Here is a 26,277-nt window from a genome sequence, read left to right as displayed (position 1 = left end):
AACAAACGAGTCGACTCTCTTGTTGGATTTATTTAATTTAATTGAATATTCAATTCCTCTTTATATCCTTAATTTCATTTACTTGTACTGTTATAGGAAGATTAATATCTAAACCTTCAATCATCATTCGAATGGTTAAAAAATAATCCACTTGTAGATCGCTCTTGTAACGAATTACATGAATTTTCATCAATAAAATTTTACCGTCTGCTAGTTAGAGCAAACCAGACAAAAACAAGATCTCCCTTATCCTCTTGGACAGGAGGTGGAGAAGGATCCTCCATTTTAAATTCTTCACATATGGTTATCACTGAAAACCCAAGTATGCAAATACTTTCTGCCCTGCAAATTGCAAGAGTTGTCATCGTTGCACGTTGATACACAAAGTTTCTCCTTTTTTTTCCATTCCCACTCGCAAACTTTCACGTTTCCACGTTACGTAGGCACGGACACGAATCTTGGAGTTATCGAGCCGCCATTCAAAACTCGATCCCCTTCGTGCTCGACGAGCGATAAGTTGGTAACAGTTACGCGATATTCATCGATAAATGGGCTCTGTGCATCCAGTATCGGAGGACGTGTATGCGCGATCCCTCGAGCGGTATCGATGAAACATAAAATAGTAATGAAGTTAACCATATAATCGTCGAGATTAAGTTGATGGGCGGCATGACGAGCACCCGAACAGAGCAGGGGTTAGGGGGGATAACCGAAGGAAAGATGATCGAACGAATTCGCTCATCTCGCGAGGCAGCTACCAAGCTATAGTGCTCGTAGATGAACGTGTCCGAGGAATTCTTCTCGCAATTCAACGTCGTACCACAGAGTAATCACTCTCGATGTTTTTCTCGTCGACTTGAGTTACCACAACTTTTTGCTCCTCGCGAGGTTTTCAATCAACCGCGAATTTGCAAAACGAGTCCTGCGCAATCTCCCTCCCACTTTGGCTCGTCCTTCTCCTGGCTCGCTCTGGCACTTAGGCGGGGTGTGTTCTCTCTCCTTTCGACCGTAAGACCCGTAATAACGACGTTCGGTAATCAAGCATTGATAGACCAGAGAGAGGAGAAACAAAAGGAGGATCCGAGAATCGCAAAGGCTACGTGGGCGTTCTTCGCGTTCGGAGTAGATCTCGAATTATGTAAATGGCCAGCGCGGAAATTATAGTAAACTGTACGGCCGATTATGTGCCAAGCTTCGTTCTGTGATCTCGGTTACGCGGGTTTCGATCATTTTCTTGGAGTTTCCATTGGCTCGTGGTGACGACTGTTGTTCATAACTCCGAAACAAATTGAACGTGACAGTTTTTACCTGTGAAAAAATGATGAAAAAAGTCAAGACAAAAGCAAAAGTATCCGAAAGAAGGCCTTTTTAAAAAATTCGATAACATTTCGCGCGCAATCGTGGAAAATGCAACAAGTAACATCCGATGGAACAAAACAAAAGTGCGCGCGGCGCGCCGCGCGTTCCACTACCCCCATTTTCGCCGACGTCCACCGAACGTAACTTTAAATTTAAACCGTAAACCGCTTTACCAGGCGACACGGGGTATCTTCCCAAAAAAGAAACGCGGCCCGATCGTTCCCCGAGCGTCGTAAATCTCGCTGTGGTGTTTGCGAATCGCGATTTTAATTCTCCTCTTTGCCCCCGACGCTTCGAAACAACCGAGGCCATCCGATCCGCGCGACTCCTGGACCGAGCATCTTTCGTGGGTGGACTTCGGCTCGGTTCGGTGGTTCTCGGTTCGGTTCGGGTACACGACGAGCCTGCGTCGACCTCGGTCGACCCATGGCGGTCGGAGCACACAACTGGTTGTGGCTTTCGCGAGGCAGGTATGTCGTGCGCTCCATCGTGCGTGCATTCTTGCCATTTCGCGTCATCTGTTTTCCGTGCGAAATTTTCGTTCTACGTTTAACGAGCGTTGCCACAACCACGCGTAACGCGTTATCAATCGTCTTATCAGTCACCCGCGAGTGCCCTTAGTCGATTAAACGCGATTTTCATGCGACGGGAACTGTCAAAAGTTCCGATCGGTTGGAAGAGGCTGAAACGGAGAGCAGTACCAACGCAGTTTATTTTCAACCGTGCGTAAATTCCGTACCGGAATAACGCGCTGTCACGTGTGCCTACGCCCGTGAAATCCGTCGGAAATTTACCATAACGCGCGGATCATGAATCGAGTTAGAAGACTTTAATGTTGTTCCGAAGCGTGTAACGTAACGCGGTGTTTACGTGTGCGACGTAACGTACGACCGGTTAAGCACGTGGTGGACACGATGCTCCTAAAATTGGCAGTGCTGCTGTCCGTCCTCGTGAGGCCAGGTGCAAGTTATTTCAACCTCTTCCTCAGCCAGGCAGAAGTGCGGAAACTAATGGGTAAGCGAAAGTCCACGATTCTTTCACAAACCGCTATTACGCTCGCGCTTTGGAGCGCCTGTTGGATGTCATGCATGGAATCATGAATTGAATAATATACGATACGAATTAGGTTTTTATTGTCTCTGTGCATTGTAAGTAATACAAGTATGTATATACACTGTCAAGAGATTATACACACTAATAAGGAATGCAATATTTGAAGGCAATTCATTAATTTTAATAAATACTGGTATGAAATTATAGGATCTGAAAGAAAAAATTTAGGGACTTTGTCGAGGGGTGATTAAAGAGTCATGTAGAATCCTGATATTTCACAAGTAAAATTTCCAATCGTATCGAAATTTTTCCACTAGCGACTACAAAGTCCGAGATGCTGCTCTCTTTACTCTTCGATTTCGCCTCTAATGATCCAACCATAAAGAACCGTATCAAAAGTATCTCCTTTTACAAAACACTTGGAACAGGTTGCGATCCAGGAACATAACGAATACTCCGCGCCGTGGTCGCCCAATCAAAACACGACCGAACAGCGTCGGTCTAGAGCGCGGTTCAGCGACCCATTAAAACCCACGAAGGGTTTCTATCGCCGTTGATTTCAGACAACCCGACGGATACGCCTGGATCGAGTGTTCCATTCTCACGTTCCCGATTTCCTTTTTCACCCCCGTCGTGCGCCTATACACGAGTGGGGTGCCCGGGGATTTGATTCGTAGCCGCACGCTAGCCCAGAAAACGTCGTCGAAGCTGCCGCGGGGGACTCGGTGTACCGGAAACGGGTAAAAGCCACTCGACGCCGCGAACTTTCCAATATTTCCGCCATAACTTCCACGGCGATGGATAATTCGCTCTCGGCTCGTTGATCCGCGAAAAGCGTTCGGCTCGTTGCCTTGCATCCCCGTGTGATGCAAAGGGGATGGGAGAGGGTGAGAGCAAGAGGTAGAGGGACGCGTCCCAACGACACCTGAACACCACGACCGATCGTCGATTCCGCCCTTGCCGTGGAACGCGCTCGCCCGTGGGATTGCGCGTTTTCAGGCGCACACTTTGCGCCTTGTTCCACGCTCGACGACGCGTACGTGTGTATTTCGTATGCATCCGTGCAAAACGCCTACGACTAACACCCTATTGGCTAACTTGAGCGTGGCCGCGTCAAGAGGTTCGCGCGAGATCGAATTGTGTTTAGCGTTGAGCAAACCGAATGAATGGAATCGGATTGCACGCTTCGCTATTTAGAGAACCGGCGTCATTAATTGCGATGAAAGCCGGGGGAATTCGTTGAATTAACGGTCGATAAACGGAAACGCTGGCGCGCCGAAAGTATCGGGAGGCTTTTTCGTATCGATCCGAGATACAGAATATCGAATTAAATCAACCCTTTGTAGCTTGAATTTTCTACAATTTTTTTGTACGGTTTTTGTGTTGAAGAGTTATTAATTAAGCGTTTCGTAATATCAATCTATATGAAATATTACAAATATCACTACCCATTCTGCGTACTCCTGCAAATTTAGAGTTGCCCTTATCAAACCTCGAATACTTGACACACCCTAACAAATGTTCACCCAACCCAAAGAGAAGAATCCAGACACCAACAAAATTCACTCAACCAGATACACCCGATTCACAGCACATATTTGTATAAATCGTAAACGTTGACTCTGGAAAAAGGTATAAAAGTCCTCGCGGCGAAACGATACGAGAGGGTTCGTCGCATAAATGACACGAAAGTGTTCTCCATGCAAATGTATCGCCGCGAGTGAGAAGTGTCTCTTAGTTGGCGCCACACGCTGATTGTCTTCTGACCTGTCCTTATCCATACGGCTGTGTTTCGTCGCCGTTTCGCGATAACGTCCCAACCCTCGACGACCGTGGAGGCGAGGAACGTTATTCGTGGGATAACACGACGGGTAGTTATATACACCAGGATACAATAAAATATTATAACGAGGTCCTTGTTAGGCGGACGCCATGGTAGGCGGTGATTGGGGGCTCCCTGGACCAGGTTCTAGTTTGTTTAGACAACGAATAATCGATAGTCTTGGTTTTATTTTCCTTGCATGGGATGGGCCCGTCCTCGTTGCTCTTTTTCGTCACTTTCTCATTTTAGTCCGATGGACCCACGCTACCGCTACAGGCCTCCTTAGATAGAGCCCACGATACCGATTTCGGAGGGTACGGGTCCCTCGGGTCGCTCTCCATATGGACCCCACGGCTTTTTCGAGCTGCGATCACGCTTCCTCGAACAACGTGGTCTCCAATTTCGTTATTTACTATAGGGTTTCCCGTCTTCCCTTACCAACCATTCCGTATTAAATCGCCCAAGATCCGATACCACGCTTGTTCATCTTCTTCGAACACGAAATATGAATTTAATAACTTCTCGATGAAACCAGGATACCTTATTCGTTACCGAAAGTATCGTTATATTTTTAACAAGGTACTACGATTTTCAAACTTCCATGTATCGTCAGAATTTTACTCGCACCGTATTCGAATAATTGTGACACACTTCAATTGAGTAGATGTTCAAATATCTATTACTCGAGCGTAACTGTGATCGATGATACGAGTATCGTAGAGAAACTACCGCTTAGAAAGTGGAAAGCCTTCGACGAAGTTTTCTTCTTCGCACAAATAAAGCCTTAAAGCCACGACACGAATCGAATTTTGGGCTTATCTCCAGGTACACGCCACGATATCCTACGAGTTTGCTACTACATCGACATTGTGTAGCGTTCGCTTCGGATAAGATAACTCGGAATTCCATCGATTCCATGGCGCATTCCGATTTCTCGCTTTGCGAATGGGCAAGCGATTTATAGGGGTCGATATTTATCACGTTCGACGAGTAACGAATTTGTTACAAGATTTAGAGTTCAAGGGGAAGTTTATTAATTAAATGTTTCAAAGAACCAACAGTTACAAATACGCGTTCACCCGCGTGTAAACGCGATAAGCGCTACGCCATGTTTCGTGTCAATTAAAAATAATTTTATCCGTAGCGTGATTAATAATTTATTGCGCGCTGGCCGTTGAAACGCTATCTTTACGCCGGGGTAACATACCCTTTATTGAGCGTCGTTAATATTTACGTCGAATAACAGTTTTTAACAACGTTAAGGCGACGATAAGCGCCGCAGCGATGCAAACCGCATCGTATCTCAGCAGTTTCACGATTATTTTATTATCCCTCGTAATTAATTACTGTAATCCGACAGCTGCGTGACTAGTTACTCCCGGCATTCGTTGTTTCTTCCGCCATATTATATTTTTATAGTCATTTCTGTTATACATAGGGGCGTAAAAAAATAGAAATCTATAAAAACAAATATTATTAAATATCATTTCATTTTAAAGAACTCGTTCTAGTCTTCTCACGTAATATTACATAAACATCCTCGATAACACTACAACCGACTAACCACTAAAACGTCGGCCACTTAGACACTTGACGCATTGATTTAATTACGGCTGGTACAACCTCGCAACATCTGCTTTATACCAACGGTATTGAAATTCCTCGTTTCAATAATTTGCTCGCTGAACAAATTCGTAAACGAGACGCGAACAGGCTCGTTGCAAAATTAATACGTCCAATCAGGAAAACGTCAAGCCGATCCACGCTCGCCAACATCCGTCAGAAGTCCGCGTCAAAACACGAAAGTAATGCGCGCTCGGACAATCTTCGGCCGGAGGCGATGGGTTGCTCGTGTGAGTCCGTGGCTCTGGTCCGACCTTAGCTAGTTAGGGCCTGACAGGCCCATCTTGATGTTACCAGAGGAGTGGGGCGGCCTCAAAGGTCCCGCCGGGACTCCGTGAAAACGTTTATGCACGCACAGTGGCGTAGCGAACGGCGGCTCCCTTCGTACGACCAAACATTAGCCCTTCGCGCTCTTCCATTTATCGCGGAACCTACGAATCCGCGAACGTCGTAGCGAATAAACCCAGAAGACGGCAAATCGCTCTGTAATTTACCTTAGCCGTACGTTAAATTCCCCGGAAATTCGACGATAACCACCGAGTTCCTGGTCGCAGGATACTGGGGAAAATTGTACGGGATACTTCATTTTAAGCCCAGTATAGAAATCTCTTCCGAGTATAGAGTGTTGGTAAAAGAATTTGAATTAAAGTATTGGAATACCTATTATCTTTTGTATTGATATATACAAAGATTGAGACTTCTATGATTTCTTTTCTAGTTGGTATTCAGATGTTTGATAGCTATTCGAACATTCCAAATAAAGAGTATCCGAGTACTCGAATATCATCGTTTGAATATTCGAGTAGTTACGTGTAACGAGAAGAGTCGAAAGTCTAACATATTTTGCGCAATAAATATCATGTGTAATATCTAGAATGTGCTCTAAATTGATCGATCCAATCAAAAAATGGCGAGATGGTGTCGTGTCGATGGAGGGAGTGACAGAGAGGGATGCGTTACGAGGAAAAGGCCACGAAGAGATTCTCGTGTACGATTTCAGGATGGACCGGACCGGCGGATGCTGCACCGTTGTCCGCATCAATCTTCGACTCCTCGTTAAGATCCGCGCCTTAAGTTCTCGGTGGTGTGCGTTGGCTCGTTTCGTTCGGCTTACGTGCCAGGGACACTCGATGGTGTGCGTTGGTCAGACATTTACATAAAGAGCCGTCGGAAGAGACGCCAGGACCCCCGTGGATTTTCTTCCAGCCGTGAGCGAGTAGACGAGGTCCTTTCCTCGCGTCTTTTATTTCTACCGAGGCGAAGGATGAAAATCCTTTAACGAAACTCCGCGAACTTTCGATCCACGACGCGAATTTATCATACTTTTCTCTTTTCTCTTTTGAGAAGCGTTCGAACGACCCCTTGAGCTGTCTTGCTTCAATATACTTCGTAGAATGGAAATGAAGTTGAGTCATCCTTTCTAGTCGGATGCTCGCTGCTTTTCAATTCTCCGGTTGCCACGAAATAATCGTTACGCCTTTTCGAGCATTTTTAACGTTTATGTTTATTGTCTTCTGCAATTTAATTAAATGCTTGTTTGAAGTATGCTGGAACTTGAGAGTCGAATACTAGAGTAGCAGAATTTCGAAGTATTCGAAATACGACATTGACTCTTACTCGAGCCACGTATTCCCTCTGAGACTCGAAGATGTGTATACCACGAGGGGTGGATACGTTGTACCCTACTTTTCTCTAAAATCATTAGGGATGTACGTGTTCTTCCTCCTTTAAGAGCCATCGTGAATAAAGAAATACTTCTCGAGAATTTCGAGAAAATTCCTTGTAAGCGTACCTTCGCCTTGAAACTATTGCGAACTACATGTATTCAAGAAGATAGATGCAATCTAACAAGAGATTTTAATTTGAAAAATTGGCATGCTCCTGTCATCATTTTCACTGAAACCAATCAAACAGTTCCCCTCCTTCTGTTTTGCTCTTTTCAAACGATTTTTCCTCGGTCGTTAACGAGAGTATTCATCAATTTCTCGGTGTTATCCGCCCAAACAATCTTTTAATCCTCGTTCCTGCGTCTGTTTTGGCTTCCACGTAGTGAGTCCTGAGTGACAGGATCTTAACGAGCATCTGCTTCTCGAAGATGAGTCGTCGTTCCTTCTAGATCCTCTGTGAAAAACATCGCGCGCACTTGGAGTACTTATGGACCCATCCCTTGATTCAATATGAGATCGTGATCGGACCCTCCGAGAGAATACGCCTTCTTTCATTTTTCATCTATACAGGGTGGACTAAAGGAAGCGTCACGGAACAGGAGAAAAAGAAATGTCATAAAAAATAAACACCTTGTTCTCTATGCACCCTTAGCAAGAGTTCTAGAAATATTTGTCGGACATTCTCCTCTGTCCGACTTGATTTAACACGAATTTTATCTTTAGAGATAATTGCAGTAATGTTCCATTTGGCCCACTCTGTATACGTAAGCATATATTCGTAAACACCGTTAGCTCCAATACCAACTATGCTCTCTCGATGGAAGAAAAGATTTTTCTGACGGTGCGCTCTTGGAAGCGTCGGCCCTTACACAGGGTGACTCGACAGAACTAGAACTCGAACTCTTTCGAGGGACCGTAAACATTTTTCTGACAAATGGGCCCCCGAAGTGGGTAACCGTCCCCGCGTTTTACGCTGCTACCTAGAACGAACTACCGTGGAAAAGGGAACTCGAAAATACCGGCAGCCCGTGAAAAGCTTCGGATAATTTCCGTGACCGGGATTCGGGAAAACTGGTCAAGCCCAGATAGGAAGGACGATTATCTTGGACAATGTTTGTTTTGGTTCCCTGGAAATTGAGTACTCCGTACTTTGGAAGCAGATTGCGCCGTGTCCAAATTTTTGAAGCTTCCCTGGAACTTCTTCGTAAAATTCCTGAATTATTATTTAGTATTTCAGTAATTTTATTGAATATACCTTTGGGTTATTTTTTAAATGCAAATTCTTGGCAAGTAAATACTGATGAACAGTGAAATGCTAAACACTAGAAAAATTTTAATCCGAGTTTTATATTCAATCCTAACACAGACTGGCCAGTCGGTCAAGTGTGCTCCTACGATGCTAAATAAAGAACTCGGCTAAATCAATTTCAAACCTTCTCCTCGGCTCTCACAAAATCTCAGTCGATGTCTAAACAACTAAACGTTCATGTTTTCACAACGAATTCGTGCCAATTCGACTCGCCCTAAAAGTCCATAGTCTGCCACGAGATGGTCCTAACGCAACCCCGAACAAGACAAGTGGTAAGCCCCAGCCACGAATGGGTTTGTGCGTTTCGAGTGGCCTGTCGTGTCCTTTGTCATCTTCCTGACAGCAGACGGAATTTCGAACTCGCCTCGGGAATTATCGTTGCATCGGCGCCGGGTAGTGGAACACGTGGTGAGAGACTCGTTTAAAAATATTCGAAGCCTTCGGGATCGTAGATACGCCATCTCATCCGGGGTTCTCGGGAGCCCCTCAGCAGGGGATGCTCAGCCTTTTCGTGTCGGATGTCCTTCGTTCCTCGCGACGCGGCTCGTCCTTGACGAGGGACTCTGCCACATCCTTTGCCGGTCTACGGTGATAAATCGCACGTGACAAACCCGGTGGGACTCCTGGCGGGAGATTGATCTCTCCAGGGACACGCTGAGAGCAGCTCGGGCCGCCTCGGAACACGGGTACTCGTAGGTCAGGTCTTTTCCTGGAATTCAGGACGCGTACGCGCGACAGTGACTGGGAACAGACGATGGTTTTATTAGTTTGTCGACGGGGATTGGTAGTTGCAGTTTCACGGACCATCTTCGTCGAGGATTGGTTCCGTTTCGCGGTTTCGCGATGGTTTGATAGGTTTAGCAGCGGACTGGCACGTGCTGATGACTGACAGAATGACTTGGAACGTGGTAAAATAATCGAAACATCAGGGAAATTCTTTTTCCTTGTGTTTATAGTTTATACGTGTACCGAGGTAGAAGTGCGCTGCACTTTCTAGAGTATTTTTAGATGGTATTTCATTTGAAACGAAAGCATCTACGCGTATCTAATTAAAACATGCAGTTACTTATTCTTTCTCGAATCTAGACTTTCTTCCATCCGATAAGAGACTTGAATTTTTAAATTAGTCCAGCACGTGTTCCAGCAACACTTTGAATCTATTCCTAGAAAACACCTTCCTGTAACAGGCAAGTAGTAGAACGAACGTTGCAACGTCTGCAGTCTGGTAATCGTTTCAAAAGCTGGCGAACTCGTTCGGTCACCCGATATTCCAGAGAATATCGCCCGACTCCGCGGTAACGTTAAACGCGTCGGATCAGTCGGCCTTAGTTTCCCCAAAGAAGATGCTCGTGGACTCCTGGCGCAGCGCCACAAAGGAATTTTTCCCTTACATAATTCGGAGATAAAGGGACTGGTCGCGCGACGTGGCGAGGCTGACAGTTTGAAGGATTAAATCCCATCGGAAGACTGTTCGCGACGGATCCGAGAGGATCAGGATCGCGGATGGTCGAATGGGGGAGAGAGGGGTTCTTTGGAGTCGACTTCCTAGCGAATCCTTCTTAACGAGGCCTGTCGATCGTGAAGCACGGACTCGCCGCAAAACGAAAGGATCTCGATCCCGACGTCACGATAAATTCAGTCCTCGCGTAATCCTCCTCGCGTTCGAATCCTGATTGCTACCCTGGTGCCATATGTCCCCTTCGCAGTGGCGACAACGTCTCAATCAGCCAACCCATCTGTCAGCCTTTCCTATGGGCAGGCTTACGCTATCGCTATAGAACGATATACGTCGGGCCTGGCCCTGGCACGCAATCGCATTTCGAAGGGTGCACGCCAAGAACAATATTATTTTAGCTCCCGATGCCAGAATCACGTCCCGAACTCTACGCGTGACAGGTTTGCTTTGCTTCCCGTTTCGACCCTCAGATAAACAAACGGGACGGTTACCTAGAAGGAGAAACCACTGTCGCTACTTTTCCTCGAAGGACGATGAACTTTCTTCGGGGTGGACGCAGTTGTTGTAATCAAAGTCCAAGAATTAGTGGATGCTAAATGAATCGAATAGTTTGAATTGTGTAATCCAATTGTGGTTGAATTACTACGTAGATAAAGTACAATATAATCAAATTACATAATCGAGGAAGATCTGTGAACTATTACGCTCGAAGCTCAGCGACTCTACCCAATTTGAAGGAAATCATGCCCAATCACTCTCCAAATATTTCACGGTGTCTCCCTCGTCGAGCCAAGGAGTAATGGACGGAGGAAATTGCCGAAAAATTGCCCAGAGGGTAGACCGAAAATTCAACAATGAGAGTTCGGCAAGCAGAAGCGAGGGACGTCGGGAATTCCACGATACCCAAATGCGTTCCCGACAGGAAAGTTTCCCTTAATCCTTAAACTTTCGTCTGGTCCGTGGGCTTCAGAGCAGACGGTTTCGCGAAGACGTGAAAAAGTATCCCCGAAAAGACGAAATAACCCAACGCGGTGCTCTGCTCGTTCTTTTTTCTTTCAGCCCGGTTTCTCTCTCGCTTCCTTCTCGCGTACGATCCTCCAGAGTGAATTATAACTGGTGTCGCGTGAAGTTACGCCTTCCTGGATGTGACCTATGGCCCGCGAGGAGGAACAGAGACGGAGAATCACGGGTCTTGCGACCGAGGAGGATAAACCGTGAAGGAAAGCAGGAGAAGAAAGAAAGAGAGAGAGAGACAGAGTACAAACGACGTCCAGAACTTGACCAGGACTTATGGGTTATTCAAGAGAGACCCCCGTTGGCGGAGGAAGAGCCCACGTATTCGTTCGATATATGCTAAGCAGTTAGCCTTCTGTATTATATAGGGTGGAGTAGCGGAAAGTATTCGCTTGAATGTCACCCGTTGAGTTTGAGCTCGCAAATAAACCGCGAGAAGGTTGCTTTAAAGGGAGACCTATGCCAAGGCACACTTTTCTCGGGGATAGTTACTCGTGACGGAGTCTTCAAGGTCGTTGGTTTGTATTTTTTAACGGGCCATCACGGCTTCTCGTTACCTGGGGAATTATGGGCTATTAACTCGTACACGTTAAGAAATTTCTGAGAAACGATCCCGCGCGATCTTGCGGGAAACGAGGATGTTATAATGTCGTTCAGCCTTTAAATCCTTCTCGACTTGAGCGTTGAGATACATGCCTCTTTATCTTTCCATTTTTTACGAGTAGAATTTAGAAAATTGATAGGAAACACTTGAATAATTTTATTATTGCCGTGTCTAACTAATCGGTTAGGTGACTAATCGCTATTATAATGAATCTATATTAGTGAAAATGATTAGGTGGTAGGTAGAATTTCTCTACCTCGTTTCTCTAAAAGATGTGTCAGAATCAATCCCCGTCATTCCATAACAGTACTGATCCCCATACAAACGATTACTCGAATTTTTAACGTAACGTCCGCCGACAGCCTATCGCCATCCTAAGCAGGAGTCGATAATCGAAGAGAACAGGATCGTAAATCAGCCAGAAGTGCGTGGGTCAACGGAGACCCCCAGAAACGGGTGTCAGGATTAAAAGAAACCGCAACGAACGAGACACACCCCGTAGGTGTATACAGCCCTGAGCTCACACGTGGGTGAGACTGTGGCAATATATAGCTGGTTGTATACGTGGACCGGGTATATACGCACGCCCACGTCGTTTGTACGCGCCGGGGCGAGTAAGTGAAAAATATCCCATGCAGAGGCAGCACGCGCTTACATGCACACATTCCGTATACACGTGCCCACATATAAATGCGAACTCGTTAGTACCGGCGTACGTGGATACGTTATTAGATCTCCCGAGGCTGCGTGTCGAGGTATCGGCGAGAACCAGCTGCCTGATCTGGTCGTTAACCTCATCTCGGATCATTTTTGGATCGGTCTGGCCAGTTCGAGTTTACGTGGAAAACGCTCCTCGTAGATCCGCGAGAGACGAACTTCGCTCGCGTCCGGTTATGTTGACGCTGAGAAACTGGTACTCGAGAGTTTCGCGCGTATATCTTCGAAGTTTGTCTGCAAGCCTGAACGTCTGCTGACACCGTAGACTTAGCAAACAAGGGAATGTGGAATGGAGACCCAATTGGTAATCACAAGGCCTAAAGATCGCCTAGATTGCACCCGATACGGTGCACCTACGTGATGTTTGAGTCGTCAGACGGAATCGAAGGAAAATCGGAGCGGGCGCGTATTGTGCGCAGGCGTCGCGACGTTTAAATCTAATATTTCCTGTTCCTCCGACCTGCACTTCACCCTTCTGCCTTTTCCTTATTCTGTACGGGTCACCTCTCCCCTCCGCCACCCGCTGTCATTTCTTTCTAAAACCCCTCGCCACGGGAAGATCTCGTTATAAGCGTACCGTGGGTTCTGCGTTGGAAAGGTGTTGGGTTTCTGACCCAAAGCCTTTGGGGTACCCCGGAGGACAGGGGGACACAAGACCCCAACGGGGACCCCGTAGCTAGCTCCGCTGCAATTCAACGGGCCCCTTTTTTTCCAGGCTGGCCTCTTTATACAGCGACTCTTGGAGCTTCGCTCGTCAACTCGCTTCTATACCGTATTTTGACAGCGGGGGACACGGTGGCCTGCGAAATTTTGCCGGCTGTTTCGCGCCTCGCGCAATCAAAGATACTTGCACGCTTTCCGTTTTTGTCCGAGCCCATTGTGCGACCACTTTTTTCCCAGCCTTTTGTCAGGCACACAGTCGAACACCTTACGACGAGTTCACGAGTCTCGTCGTTCGGAAACATAACTTGTTCTTGGACGATTGCTCGTTGATCACCCGCACGAAATGCTGACAAGTGCAATTCGGGTCAAGGATTCGGTTCGGAAATCTTTCGTAGTGGTAGGTTTTGTGCATTTTGATTTGGAAAATGCAGTATTATGAGCGTAGGAACTACAATTTTTTATTTGTTTTTCGAAAAATAATTACCGAAGCTAGATTTTACGTTTGGAAACGTATATCGAACTTTCAATCAATTTTAAATGAAATGTCATTACTTAATGAAACTCTACTCCCCTCCCTTTGTTCCATACAGTGAACATCTCTATTTCCATAAGAATCCTATTTAACACTCCAATAAAACAACTACGTAGATAGTTTACTATCAGACTTAGGAAGGCTTGGGGAGTGGAGGATTTTATAGACAGAGCAAACCGCATCGAAATAATTCTATCATATTCCAGGGACCCAGACATATCTCTTCTCCCCTCGGAGACTATCCTTTTATTCGTTGGTCCATGGTCGTGAAGCTAGGACGGCACTATATTTTGACAGCGAAAGATGCGCCGCCTCGTGCGTCGAGTGTCCTCGTTCATTTCCCTTGTATGGATGCGTTCGTTTCCTCCGAGCGACGCCAGAAGGACTTTCCCTCGGAAATAATGTGTCTCCGAGCAGTCATAGAGGGAACAGAAGATTGTACCCGCATATTGTGCCATGATATACCGCACCACTTTCAAACGCATGAAATATTCAGTCGGTCGTCTTCGAGCAAATCTCGTCCAACCTCTATTGCATCCAGGAATCTTACTTCGCACTTTTTCTGCAGAATCATTGTTTTTTGCAGGATTTCTTTGCAGGATCATTGTTCCAGAATCGTTGAAGACTCGTAAATTTTACAGAATACACGTGTACCAACGTGTTCTGAGATTCGAGCGCATGTGTTAGTGGTACGAAGTCGTCAACGATCGAATTATTAGTTAACAAGTTTTCTTTTGCACCGCAGTTTTCAATCGTCCCACTTTTTCCAGGAACTTCGAGTCGAAGAAGTAGACGCGTTTATCATAAACACAAACGTTGTGGTAGTCGGGCCTCCCTCGCGAGGCGACCTGGCTGCGACCTCGTTACCAGCTTACGTGCCCTTAACGCCCTTATCTGGTCTAGTTGGATCATCTTCCACGCATTTATGCGGGAACTCTGCGCGTAGGCGAGCGAGGGGTGGCGTGCACCAAAGATCCTTTGATGTCTGGTGAGCCCGTAGCGGGCCAAAGTGCAAGCAAAAGCAGCAAAGGGAAGAAGAAAAAGATGAAGGAGCTGCAGAAAGAGAGAGAGAGAGCCCTTTCAACGAAGGCGTCGACACTCGACAACGAGTGCCAGACACAATTGTCACGAGGGGGTTTTACGGCACTTCGAACCTTTCCTCTTGGAACATGTACGATCACTAACTACGGAGACCGACGCGCTTATAGTCGGGTCAAAATCATCCGGACACTCACGATCGCTCGTCCAACTCTCAGCCAGACCAAGAACACCTCGTGCCTTCTGCATGAAATCTTCTAGACTCCTCTAGATCTCCTACCGCGACATTTTACGAAAATTTAGCCGAACCCTGTGCCATGGATGGAGTCTGGATAACTCCTGACGTACAGGGGATTTTGTCCCCCCTGTAGTAGAACTCTCGCTGTTACGGAACCCCTACCGCCTGCTGACACCCGGAAAACGTGCGAGATCAAAGATAAGGTACTAAGGAAACTCAGACAGCCAGTCGGCTCGGTGAACCTCGCACAGGGGTATCGATCAACGTCTAAGAGATGACACAAAGGTATGAAAGCCCTCTGGTGAGAATTCTGACGCGCACTTTCCTCTATTCTTCTCGGCTCTTTGATGCGCTACCAAACACGCTGCAAAGGGTTGGCTACTTTGCTAGAACAAAACAGGGGGCACGTTCTATTGCTTTGCGTGGTAAGGGCAACGATTCAGAATTCTGGGAAGGTTCAAAGACTGTCGAGGACGTAGTTGCAGGGACTTGCTGAAGGAGATGGGGTGACAATACGAGTCTGTGGAGCAAAGAAATTTTTCTTTATAATTAATAAGGCACGCGGAGGTGGCTGGATTTTCCATCAAAGTCTTCGATTCTTTGCAGCTTCCTATCACCGACGTTTGCAAGTCTGATTGTTTCGCGAGTTTAATATTTACTATTCAAACGAATGTGTCGATGGCTCATACTAACTAATCCAATGTTCTTTTCAACGCTCGTTCCAAAAATTTGTCAAGCATATGGTCCTTGATTAAGAGTAACCCGATAGGTTTCACTATTGCTGACTACATCGTAAACCCAAGCCGATATCGTTCGGAAGAATCATGTTCCTCGAACCCCCGAAACGAAGAATCCCTTCCCTCCCGATGACTTCGAACAAGAGTCAGGATCATCAATACTGGGAACATCTATAAAAGTGTCCTATTCACGGGGTACGAGGGTCCCGATTTTTACTGGCGATAATGCCAGCGTGGTTCCAACGATCGGGGCGTAATTATTTTCCAAGAGGTTCCTGCGGGGTATTCGGCGTCTTTTTTACGACAGACGCTGTGGTCCCCAGGTGGGAAGGATGAAAAGAGAGAGGGAAAGAGAGAGCTCGGTGGCTGTTGGAGCAGGCAAGCGCTGAGGTCGTGGGTATACGATATCTGATGCAGAAAACCGGTAAAGGCCGAAGGCCGATGGAACCAGAGGGCTGGGGGGATGGCGAAAGAAGGAGGAGGACCAAAAGCAAAGACACGATTGTGGGGCCACGGCACATTGTCTTCGGGTGACTTAAAAATCCAACTCGTGCCTCGTTAACCGTCCTATCTGATACAACGAGCATAGGCCCTCGAAGGGAGTACACGACGCGGGCCTTGCGTCCTTCTCCCTACGGCGCGATCTTTCCCCCTTCGTTCCTCCTTTTTTTTCCGTTTCGTCCTCCACCTTCGTTCAGCTTCGCCCACGTGACCTTGCGGCTTCTGAAAGTGAACTCTGCCACGAAGGGGGATTGCTTGGTAGCGTATCCTCGAATTGCCACGGTCAGCTTGGCGAACCTCGAGCTGTTCAGCGAACGTTTGCTACCCTACGCGAGTCGAACGTTCAACATGCTTTGAGGAGGGGATATTCTTTTTTTTTTTCTGAAACAAAAATAGATTTCTTGTCGATTAAAAAAGATTTCAAAATTGTCAAAGTTATACCTGTTTATATCACGGATTGTCTCGTTGTCTTCGAATCGAAGACGGTACGACGATCGATGTTCCTCGTTAGCAGAGCCTGCGAAAATTTTCTTGTTAACGAAGAACCGTTTGTTTTTTGTTCCAGGCCTCCAGGCGGAATTGTATTACGTGAGGGAGGGCGTTATAAACGAGTACGCAATTAAATTCGTCGTTCCAGTGCCGGCGCAAGTTCACAAGCTGCATTTCACTTGGGAAAATCTCGCTGGCAGGCCGGTAAGTTGTACAAAGAAGCGCAGGTTCTTTTCGATGCAAATCGTCGGAGGGAAAATAGGGGATGGGGGTGGGTGGAGGGTTGAAAAACGCGAGCGACTGTGGAACGGTAGGAAACAGGAAAACGGTAATGGTAAAGAGGCACCGTGGCTCCTTGAAGCGTCGCGTGTAGCAGCCGCGTCTTCCGCGTGCTTTATTCCTCATTTACGTTTCTTTGATTCCTCGCTGTGGACGGATCAAAGTCACCTGGATTCAAAGAAAGGTGAATTCGCTCGTTAACGAAGAAATCCGCGTCGTCTTCGCGCTATCTCGCAGACTGGGAATCCTTTTGCCGGATGAATCATCGCAGAGCCTTGTTCCCTGGTTCTTTGCGTCCCTTCGAGACGTATTTACTCGGATTATCGAGGCATGTCCGTCTGCCCGGTCCTTGATCTTTGAAACCTCGTTGGAAAATTTCATTAAAACTAACTCGGGTTTGTGATAAGCCACGCCGATGAAATCAGTGTTCTAGCAGTAGTACTTCGATATGGATATTCTCGAGAAGCACCTTACAAACAATATTTATTTTTGCATATAGAATCACCCCCTCGTCGGTTGTAGTTTCCGTTACGACGCAGACCTGTACATTTGACGGCTTCATCGTCCCTTCGGTTCTCGGCACGGAGCCAACACCGCATTTCCCTCGATATTCGTCACTTCGCCAATATGAATTTAAATTTCCCTACGACGAACTATCCTCGAGAGAATTTTCAATAACGAGTCGCGACTATCTTGCGATTTATTAACCGAGCCGCGGCGCTCGAGATAATACCGTGCTGACAGCGAGTGGGACGGTTGAAATGAACGAGGAGAGCACTTTATGAGAGATGTGATTTAATATGCAATATTGTAGAAACGTCTGCGCGGTGAAATTGCTGCAACCGTTGTGTGTAAAATTAATTTCCCTCGGTACGGACGGAACCGTTTCGTTCGAGTAATTTTTACGGAACACTCGTCATAACAAAACGTTGAATAAACTTTCTTTTCTGTACTGTGCTTTCGTGAAAATTCACATCGAATCGTTTTGGTTGAATATTCTACCTCATCGACCCAGTACTCCAACGTACCAATTGACCACTGTATTTTATCGACGCGTTGATGTACTTTTCATTCAGTCTTTCAATTATTTTCAAAATTGCCAGATGTTGAATTAGGGTCAATGTAATTTTTCCTAGTATCAGGCTCGGAACATCAAGTTTTCTCAAAATATGCTAACTAGATGCGACCAAACGGTAACTGAGAAGCAAAGAGGGAACAATTTGCAGCAGTATCCGTTGACGATGACGGTACAGTGACAAAGTGGCGGCGAAATGTGGGCAGAATGCGGCACGGTGTCGGATTGACTCGTCGACGATGTGCAGAAAAAAGGACAGAGCCGAGAGTAGGACAAAGTGGTCCAGCCACTTCTCCGCGGCTGTCTCGTTGGCAGGAGGAGGAAAAGGAGAGACAGAAGGCTGGAGACTGATGGCCAGCGTCGAGACATCCGTCACCTCCGCGACAAAACCGGGTGTCCCGAACGCTACTTAGGCGCACCAGTCTACCTGCCAATCAAACGGGCCACTTTTGAACTGCACGCATTGTTTCCCTCGACAAATTCGTTGCATGCTCTCGAGTTGATGTGCTGGCACGGGGATGGAGCGACAAATCTTTGGAGTTACTGTGCTATTTTCAATCACGCGATACAGTGAATCATTGGACATTTAATTCCCATTACCTTCACTTCTCTAACAGATACTTAATTAGAAATAATTTTTCACGTTGTTTCTATTATATTAATTCCTATTCCTACACTCAAACATCCCCTCTTCAGTGACAATGCTAGCTGAACCACCTTCGAAAAACTCCGAAAATCAGAATCCATCGCACGCGATACGTCCTGAAAAATTCACGGTAGGCATTCTCCTTTCAAAGCGCAAAATCCTAGACCGCCCGGGAGGCAAGAACCATAAAAATTCCTGACAGTTTAAATCGAACGGTTAGCCGGTTTACAGAGGCACTCATTGTCAGCGCGTAGTTGGCCGCTCGCGGTCATAAAAGACCGCAACGGTGAAGAGCGGTGCAGCGTAGAGTAGCGTTGTAGCGACAAGCCCAGGCAGGTTGACGAGGTGCCTTCTCCTCGGCTAGTTGGGGAACCGATCATCATCGCTGGTAATCAGCTGCGAGCTCCTCTTTCTTTGGTCTAGTCTCTCCTCTTCCCAATCCTCTTCGTCTCGTTCTTCCGCACGCTTTTCTCACTGTCCCTTTCTCTCTTCGTCGATTTGCCATCTCCAAGCTTCCTCCGCGCCATCTTCCTTCCCAGCATCTCTCGCCCGCGGTCCTCTAGATTCACTTTGCCCACCGTTGGGCGCAAATTGTCTTCCGAGAATGGTACGTTTCAGATTATAGAAAGGTTCAACGCTCGCGTGATTGCGAGCGAGCAGTAGCTGCCGCGTCCCTTTACGTCCTTCGATTTTGTTCCATTTGTTTTTCGTCGTTCCCGCCCCGCGTCGGTTTCGTGCTCCGAAAAAAATACCCCCGCACCACGCCACCGTTCACTTGTGTCTCCACCTTTGTTCTCGACACGTTCGTGCGGCCTGTTGTTCCTATGCAGATCGCCAGTTTTCAAGGATCCGAGTTTTTGGGCGCGCGTTTCTCGGCGGAAGCCTGCTGTCGAAGCACTCCGGGCGTTTTCTGAACTTTCAGGGTGGACGAGATCTGAGGATATGGAAGGTCCAAACGAGGTCCTTCTTGAAGGAAGGCCTCACCTGTAAAATTCACCCTCATAGCCCTAAGTCCACGAGTCCTGTAACAACGAAAGACGAAATTGTAAGTCTAACGAGGAATTCTCTGTTTTCAGTTACCCTACGCGATGACGGTGGACATCAGCAATCCGTCAGCGTTGAGCAGTTCCTTGAACATATCTCAGGCCGGGGAGATCCCCGTGGGTGGTCTCCAAACTTGGGCCTTGGCGTTGCATTGCGGACCGTACGACGCGGAAGTCGACCTGAGCCTTCGCATAAACGTCTCCTTGTCGAGACGGAACACGACGAGCCTGGACTTCAGACGGAAGAAAATATGCCTGAAGGATAAGAGCAACGTGGGCACGGAAGAGGTTCTCGTGGCTGCTTCCGGATCCACTTCCGGCGGGCAAGTGTTCTACGCTGCCATCGGCTGCGCCTGCGCCTTCATCGCTGCCATTTTCGTTCTGGTTATCGCTTACTACGTTCGCGATAAAAAGGCCAGGAGGCATCGCGACCCTCTTCAGTGAGTGACCTCTTTCTAATTCACTTGATACACGTCGTAAGGGTTTCGAGTGGGTTATTTCGGGTACAAAGACCGGGGTTCTTCGTTTTAATTTTATCTCAGATAAATAATTTAACACTAAAACTACCAAGTGGGTCAATTTAATTCGTTGCACTTTGAGCTTCTTTTTTTAAAGTCACTTCATTATTAACAGTGTTTCTATTTTTTATTTGTACAAAGTAAATATTCAGTTTTGACGGAAATGGTGTAATTTTTATTTCTGCAGGGAATCAAGAGGACTCAGTTCCGCGTGCAGTGTGGAAAGAAGCACAGGAGTCGGTCCTGCCCAGACATTTTTGTCTTCCGAAACTCCTCCGCCAGCGTCTGCAACTTCTACCTCCACTTACAGAAGATTGGACGATCGACCTAGCCGAGAACTGCACGAGAGAATCCAGGAAATCACCGTTCAGAGGTGATTAGAATGCTCGATCCTTATTTCTTGTTTTCACTTTTCCCATTTTATGCTGCCACATTGAATTCGTCATTTTGAATTTCCAAATTTCGAGTTCAGAAGTGGAATCACTAACACAATCACTAAAACTGAGATCATTAAAATTACTAAGATGATGAATTCAAAAAATAATATTACACGTAAACGATAAAATAATTGTAATAATCTACAATGCAACGGTACGTATACACTAACGTAATAAATTATAAGAAATAATATTCGAGTACCATAAAAAGTCTGAAAACACTTTAGAAGTGGAGCAAAATTGTGTAGCTGGAAGACGAGTAGAATCTAAAAATACCGTTACAAAAGTGTAGCTCAATTAGCGCGTCGAGGACGCAACGAATGCAGATGTGAAATTGGTTTTAACAAGCACCCTCTGGTATAATAGATGTATATAACTGGCTAGTGAATTCAGAAGCATTAAGTAACTCGAGTGTCACGATTCCGACGATTTTGCATCGCGAAGCTCTGGCACGCTTCAAAGATAGCCTCAGCCTCGTGTTTTCAGGTTAAGTGGATCGCTCTAGAAGCAGAATAAAAGAATCTTGACATCCTACGTGTTTGAGAGCGCCCGAACGGGCTAAAGAAACCGTTCAACGATCGATTGAGCAAAGAATTATCAAACGAACCCCTGGTGCTCTTAAAAGCGTTTGTGGAACGTCTTTCTTGTCCATTTTCATGCAGTTGGATTCAAAAGAAAAATCTGTTCATTTCCCTTCGATACTTAAATCAATTTAGAGACTCTGTATAAACAATTAATCAAATTTATGGAAGGCAAAAATGTTTAGGGAATAAAGAAGAAATAACTTTAGAGGGCAACATAGTGCAAACTAATAAATAATAGTAATGTTACAAGTGCCACATAAATTTTTTCACTTTCATTTATAATAATAAAACAAATTGCTCATCGACGATTGCACATCTGCGCTCGTTGCGGCCAAGCCCGATCGCGTTTCGTCCGAAATTTTAAGTGCGCGAACTGGTTCCGATGCTCGGGTATGCATCGACGGTTTCCATTCCAGTAATTAGGCTTCCCAGTTTGGGCTTCTCAGCAATTTCGTAAAACAGACTCCCCAAAGTTTGTACAGAATAATTGTCGGTTCGATCGATGCTGGGAGTCACGAATCTCGAGGCGATCTTGTTCCTTCACTTGTTACAGATGCAGGGTACGCCTTCTCAGCATCGAAATGGAAGGCACATTCGGTCGCGTGTACAGAGGCAGTTATCACGAGGAGGGCGCGTCTTCCCCCAGGGATGTCCTAGTGAAAACTGCTGCCGAGCATGCATCCCAGTCGCAAGTAAGTAATTTTTACTCCCCCCCCCCAATTAACCGAGCTTCCGTGATGCTTGTTAATTGCGTTACTCCAAGTACCTCATGAATTGGCTTGCAATTAGCTCCAACATCGTATGATCAAAGATTGGATATAAAGAAGACCCGTTGTAAATGTAAACTTGTTTAGGTGGCTCTTAACAAGACACTTTTCACTCTTTTAATAATCTTTTTAACGACACTGTCATCGACATTCTTTTCATTTCTGAATACTGTGACTGTAGAGCAGAATAAAAGTATTATTTTCGTGTCTCGAAGGGATGTCACGAAAGTCAACATATAACATTCGCAACAGTTGTTATCATATTGCACGCAACTGTTTCAATTTCCCTCGGAGTACACACTTTCACGTCTCTAAACGTGCTTTTCAATTTATCTGTGGAAGGTTGCCCTGCTTCTGCGCGAGGGTTTAGCGCTGTACGGTTTAAGTCATCCCGCGCTGCTCCCCGTTTTGGGTGTTTCCATCGAGGACAGAAGCGCGCCGTTCCTTTTGTACCCACACACCGGCTACAAGAACATGAAGAGGTTCTTGCTGAGGTGCAAGCTGAGCAGCGAGGGGCCACCGAGGGCTCTCACCACGCAAGAAGTCGTGGAAATGGCCCTTCAGGCTGCCAAAGGGGTCCAGTATCTTCACAGAAAGAGACTGGTGCACAGAGACCTGGCCGCCAGGAATTGCGTGTAAGTAGACGGAAGAATTAATTAATGCGAGCGCACCCGAAAATATTTTTCTTCTCAACTGGGAGAGAGGGTTCGAGAGCTTTTAACGGCGATTGGAGCAAATAGTTTCCACAATCATAATCGTTCGTTCGTTACTAGCTTCTTGTTACTAGCTTATTTTCATTCTTCTTATCATCGTCTTACATGACTCTTGTATTGTTTTAATATTGTTTGGAGTATCTCTTACTCCTCGTGTATTGGGCCCCGCTGGCCTCACGTCTAGCTCGGGTACCTCGGGGTTGCTAAGCCCGTACTGTAGCTACAAACACCGCTACAGCCCCTGAGGGTCCATAATCATAATCTAGCAATAAGAGGGCTACCGAGTCAATCGATTCTTGAACCTTGAACACCCTTCTGTCCATGACACGTATGCGCGTGACCGTGTCAAGTAACCTATGAGTACCCTCGTCTCTCCACAATGTCCGATTATGACAAGTTTAAGGGTTTCCACGAGGCTTTCTGTATAATCCAATCTTTTAACGAAGTCTTTAAATCTTCGATCCGAGTCTTAATTGTCCTCTTTTAATTCGAGCTCATATTCGATCACAGAAGGCACCTTTCGCAGGATGCTGAATATTTTAGCGAAGCATTAGTCGAAGCGCCCGTGAACCCGAGGTCGTTACGTTTCGTTAAGGAATTAATAGGCCGTGTGGCATTAATTAGCAATAAATAGTCGTGGCTCGAGACTGTTTAATTGCCAGCTCGCTACTGTTTCGGTCTCGCCAGAGTGATTTTAATGCTCCTCGTCCCGGCAGCTTCTTCCTTTTGTCGGATTTTTTTTGCATCGCCACAACCAGTCGACAAATTTAGACCCAGAGCATCGTGGTTATTGCGCGTAGGCTCCCCCCCTAACCGTCTGTTTAACGTTTATACGCCAGCCTCGGATCCGTCGTGTGATCTGTTTTGACGAACGATGTTACCGTTTTTTATTAGCGTGGACGATGATCTGAGGGTTCAAATCACGGACAACGCCCTGGCCAGAGACCTATTCCCCCAAGACTATCATTGTCTCGGCGACAACGAGAATCGTCCCATCAAGTGGCTGGCGATAGAGAGCCTGCTTAACAAGACATTCAGCACTGCCTCCGACGTGGTAAGTTGATCGTCTTAATTAAAATCGAAGCCCTTCCACCAGTGGCGTCCTTAGGGACGGTGCCACCTCCATCAACCCCTCGCAATTAGAGGTCGAAGATGAAGTTAAGAGGAAATGAATTTAACATTGTCTACGTTTAAATCTTAACTCCTCATAAGTTAGGTGGGTTAAAAACTACCCCACCTTTTGCTTAGCTTTAAAATTTTACTGTACAGCTTGAATTTTCTTTTCCTCTTATAATCGCGTGCTTGAAATAATTGAATTGCCTCACTGGTTTATCATCAACGCAGAAAGAGGTTCGATAAAATATCTTTTGGAAATTTTTCAGTGGGCATTCGGTGTGTTATTATGGGAATTGACGACGCTGGCGCAGCAGCCGTACGTGGAGGTGGATGCCTTCGAAATGGCTTCGTATCTCCGAGATGGATACAGATTGGCGCAACCGATCAATTGTCCGGACGAGTTATTCGCGGTGATGGCTTATTGCTGGGCGATGTCCGCCGACGAGAGGCCAACGTTCAGCCAATTGATCGTCTGCCTCCAGGATTTCCACACTCAGTTGACTAGATACGTTTAATTCAGAAACCGCGAAATCCTCCGCAGCCAGGCCCCTCCCCCCAAAAACAAAACGAACCCCCTCTCCTTTCCCATCGACTGATAGAATCCTGGCTGCAACTTGTACGAAAAATGCGTGGCTCGTTTCAGAGACGTGAGAAAAAGAAAATGGACGCAACGCGCCGGAAGCACGTGTATATAATAGTAGTACTTAAAAGTTAATGGTAAAAGTCGGCGAAGGAAAGTCGAGTAAATATCTGCGGCTGTAGAAACGTAGCTGTATATGTATTCCAATGAGAAATCGTTCTTGTCGGGGAGATTGCATGCAATCCGCGGATACTAGCTTGTCCGACAAGACGTCGAGTAGAAGCGGATGACATGTAACGCGTGTTGTATTTGTAATAGAGGGCAGCAAAGTGTAACGGTAGAAATCGACGTGTATATCGTACGATCTGTTCTCAATTTAAACGTTAAGACTGAATCCAATGTTCACCGAGCGATACCGTGTTCACAGTTTATCTATAAGGTAGCTGAATATTTCCCTTCCCAAAAGAAACTGCCAAATTACGTCAGGAACGAGCGTCGCGACAGTTTCAGCGCACAACGAGCTCGCGAAATAGTGGCTCCACCGGCGCTGGAACTGTCGTGGCCCTCGATCCTGCTCTACGTCATCGTAAACTGCCAATCTCATATTCAGGAAGCCGTGTAATCGGACGAGAATGTCCCCTGATAAAATTCGAACGACGTGATACGCGCTTCGCTTGCCACGTGAGTGTTTCGAGTGTGCCAATATCCCTTTTTGTATTTTTGTACATATTCACCGTGCGTATGTACTGCACGGAGCTGTAAAGAATGCCTCTGAGTGATGCGCGCCAGAAATGTTATCGAAGGGCCCCTTTGTTGCTACGAATCATTGAAATTGTGACTCGTTACACTTGCTTGGTGTCTTACCTATACACTGTTCAGAGGTATGGCATATAGAGCTCTTTTTTTTTTAGTTATTAGTTTGTTAAGAGTGTCTAAATTATTTAAAAGGCGCCCAAGGTTTAGAGAAGAAACATTTTATTTTTCCACTATAAATATTTATAGTTGAATCGACTATTAATGCTTGCTAGCGACTAGTCCCGGACCCGCTAGAGCTTACTTAGTAATTAAATATTCATAAAGAATTTAACGGCCCTTTGTTGCTCCTCTGTTAATTATTTCTAAGCACTGAAGTACACGGTTTTCGTCCAATTTGACGCTATCCTTGCCATTAATTTAGCATTACTAGTATCTAAGTCGTGATATCCGAAAATGGTACCAGAATAATTGGACCTACACCATCAATTATCTATTAAGACAATGGACTTGCCAAAACGACAAATTAATCCTGCACGATAACATCTAATTACTCGGAGAGAACAAGACAGAGTTCCCACGGGAATTTCGGAAAGCTTCCAAAGCCTAAATCTAAATTTCATCCAGGGGCGTTCTCTTCAGCTTTCCCGGTACATGCGCGCTAGCTATAAATATAGAGTGCCGCGCCTGGCTCGCCGAGATCTGTGTACATAAGCGAATGAGATGCGACGTGGTCGACGGACTACATAAATGTACAAATCGCGGGCGTTACGAGCACAATAAACTGATTGATACACGATGTTATTGTTCCTTGCTCTCATCTGTGTTTATCGATAACACGCGTAAAGCTCTATTCGTCCCTTTTCATCCGCCAAGGCTAACCGACCCCTTCGACCCGCTATTTCTGGAGATTCCTTCGTCATCGAGCCAACCGAAACCCAAGG

At 46.2% G+C, this 26,277-nt stretch overlaps 1 protein-coding gene across 1 annotated transcript; it reads left to right on the top strand.

The window, feature by feature from the left end:
* Positions 1-914: 914 nt before the first annotated feature.
* Positions 915-26,132, top strand: LOC128895540 (tyrosine-protein kinase Dnt). Its single transcript, XM_054158225.1, has 8 exons — positions 915-2,373; positions 16,899-17,026; positions 19,899-20,305; positions 20,571-20,756; positions 21,958-22,096; positions 22,514-22,806; positions 23,779-23,938; positions 24,267-26,132. The coding sequence occupies exons 1-8, from the start codon at positions 2,274-2,276 to the stop codon at positions 24,513-24,515; spliced, it is 1,662 nt and encodes a 553-aa protein (XP_054014200.1). The 5' UTR covers positions 915-2,273; the 3' UTR covers positions 24,516-26,132.
* Positions 26,133-26,277: the final 145 nt, after the last annotated feature.

The sequence above is a fragment of the Hylaeus anthracinus genome, unplaced genomic scaffold, assembly GCF_026225885.1.
Source record: "Hylaeus anthracinus isolate JK02 unplaced genomic scaffold, UHH_iyHylAnth1.0_haploid 5, whole genome shotgun sequence".
Lineage (NCBI taxonomy): Eukaryota > Metazoa > Arthropoda > Insecta > Hymenoptera > Colletidae > Hylaeus > Hylaeus anthracinus.
This window is presented reverse-complemented; position numbering and strand designations above follow the sequence as displayed.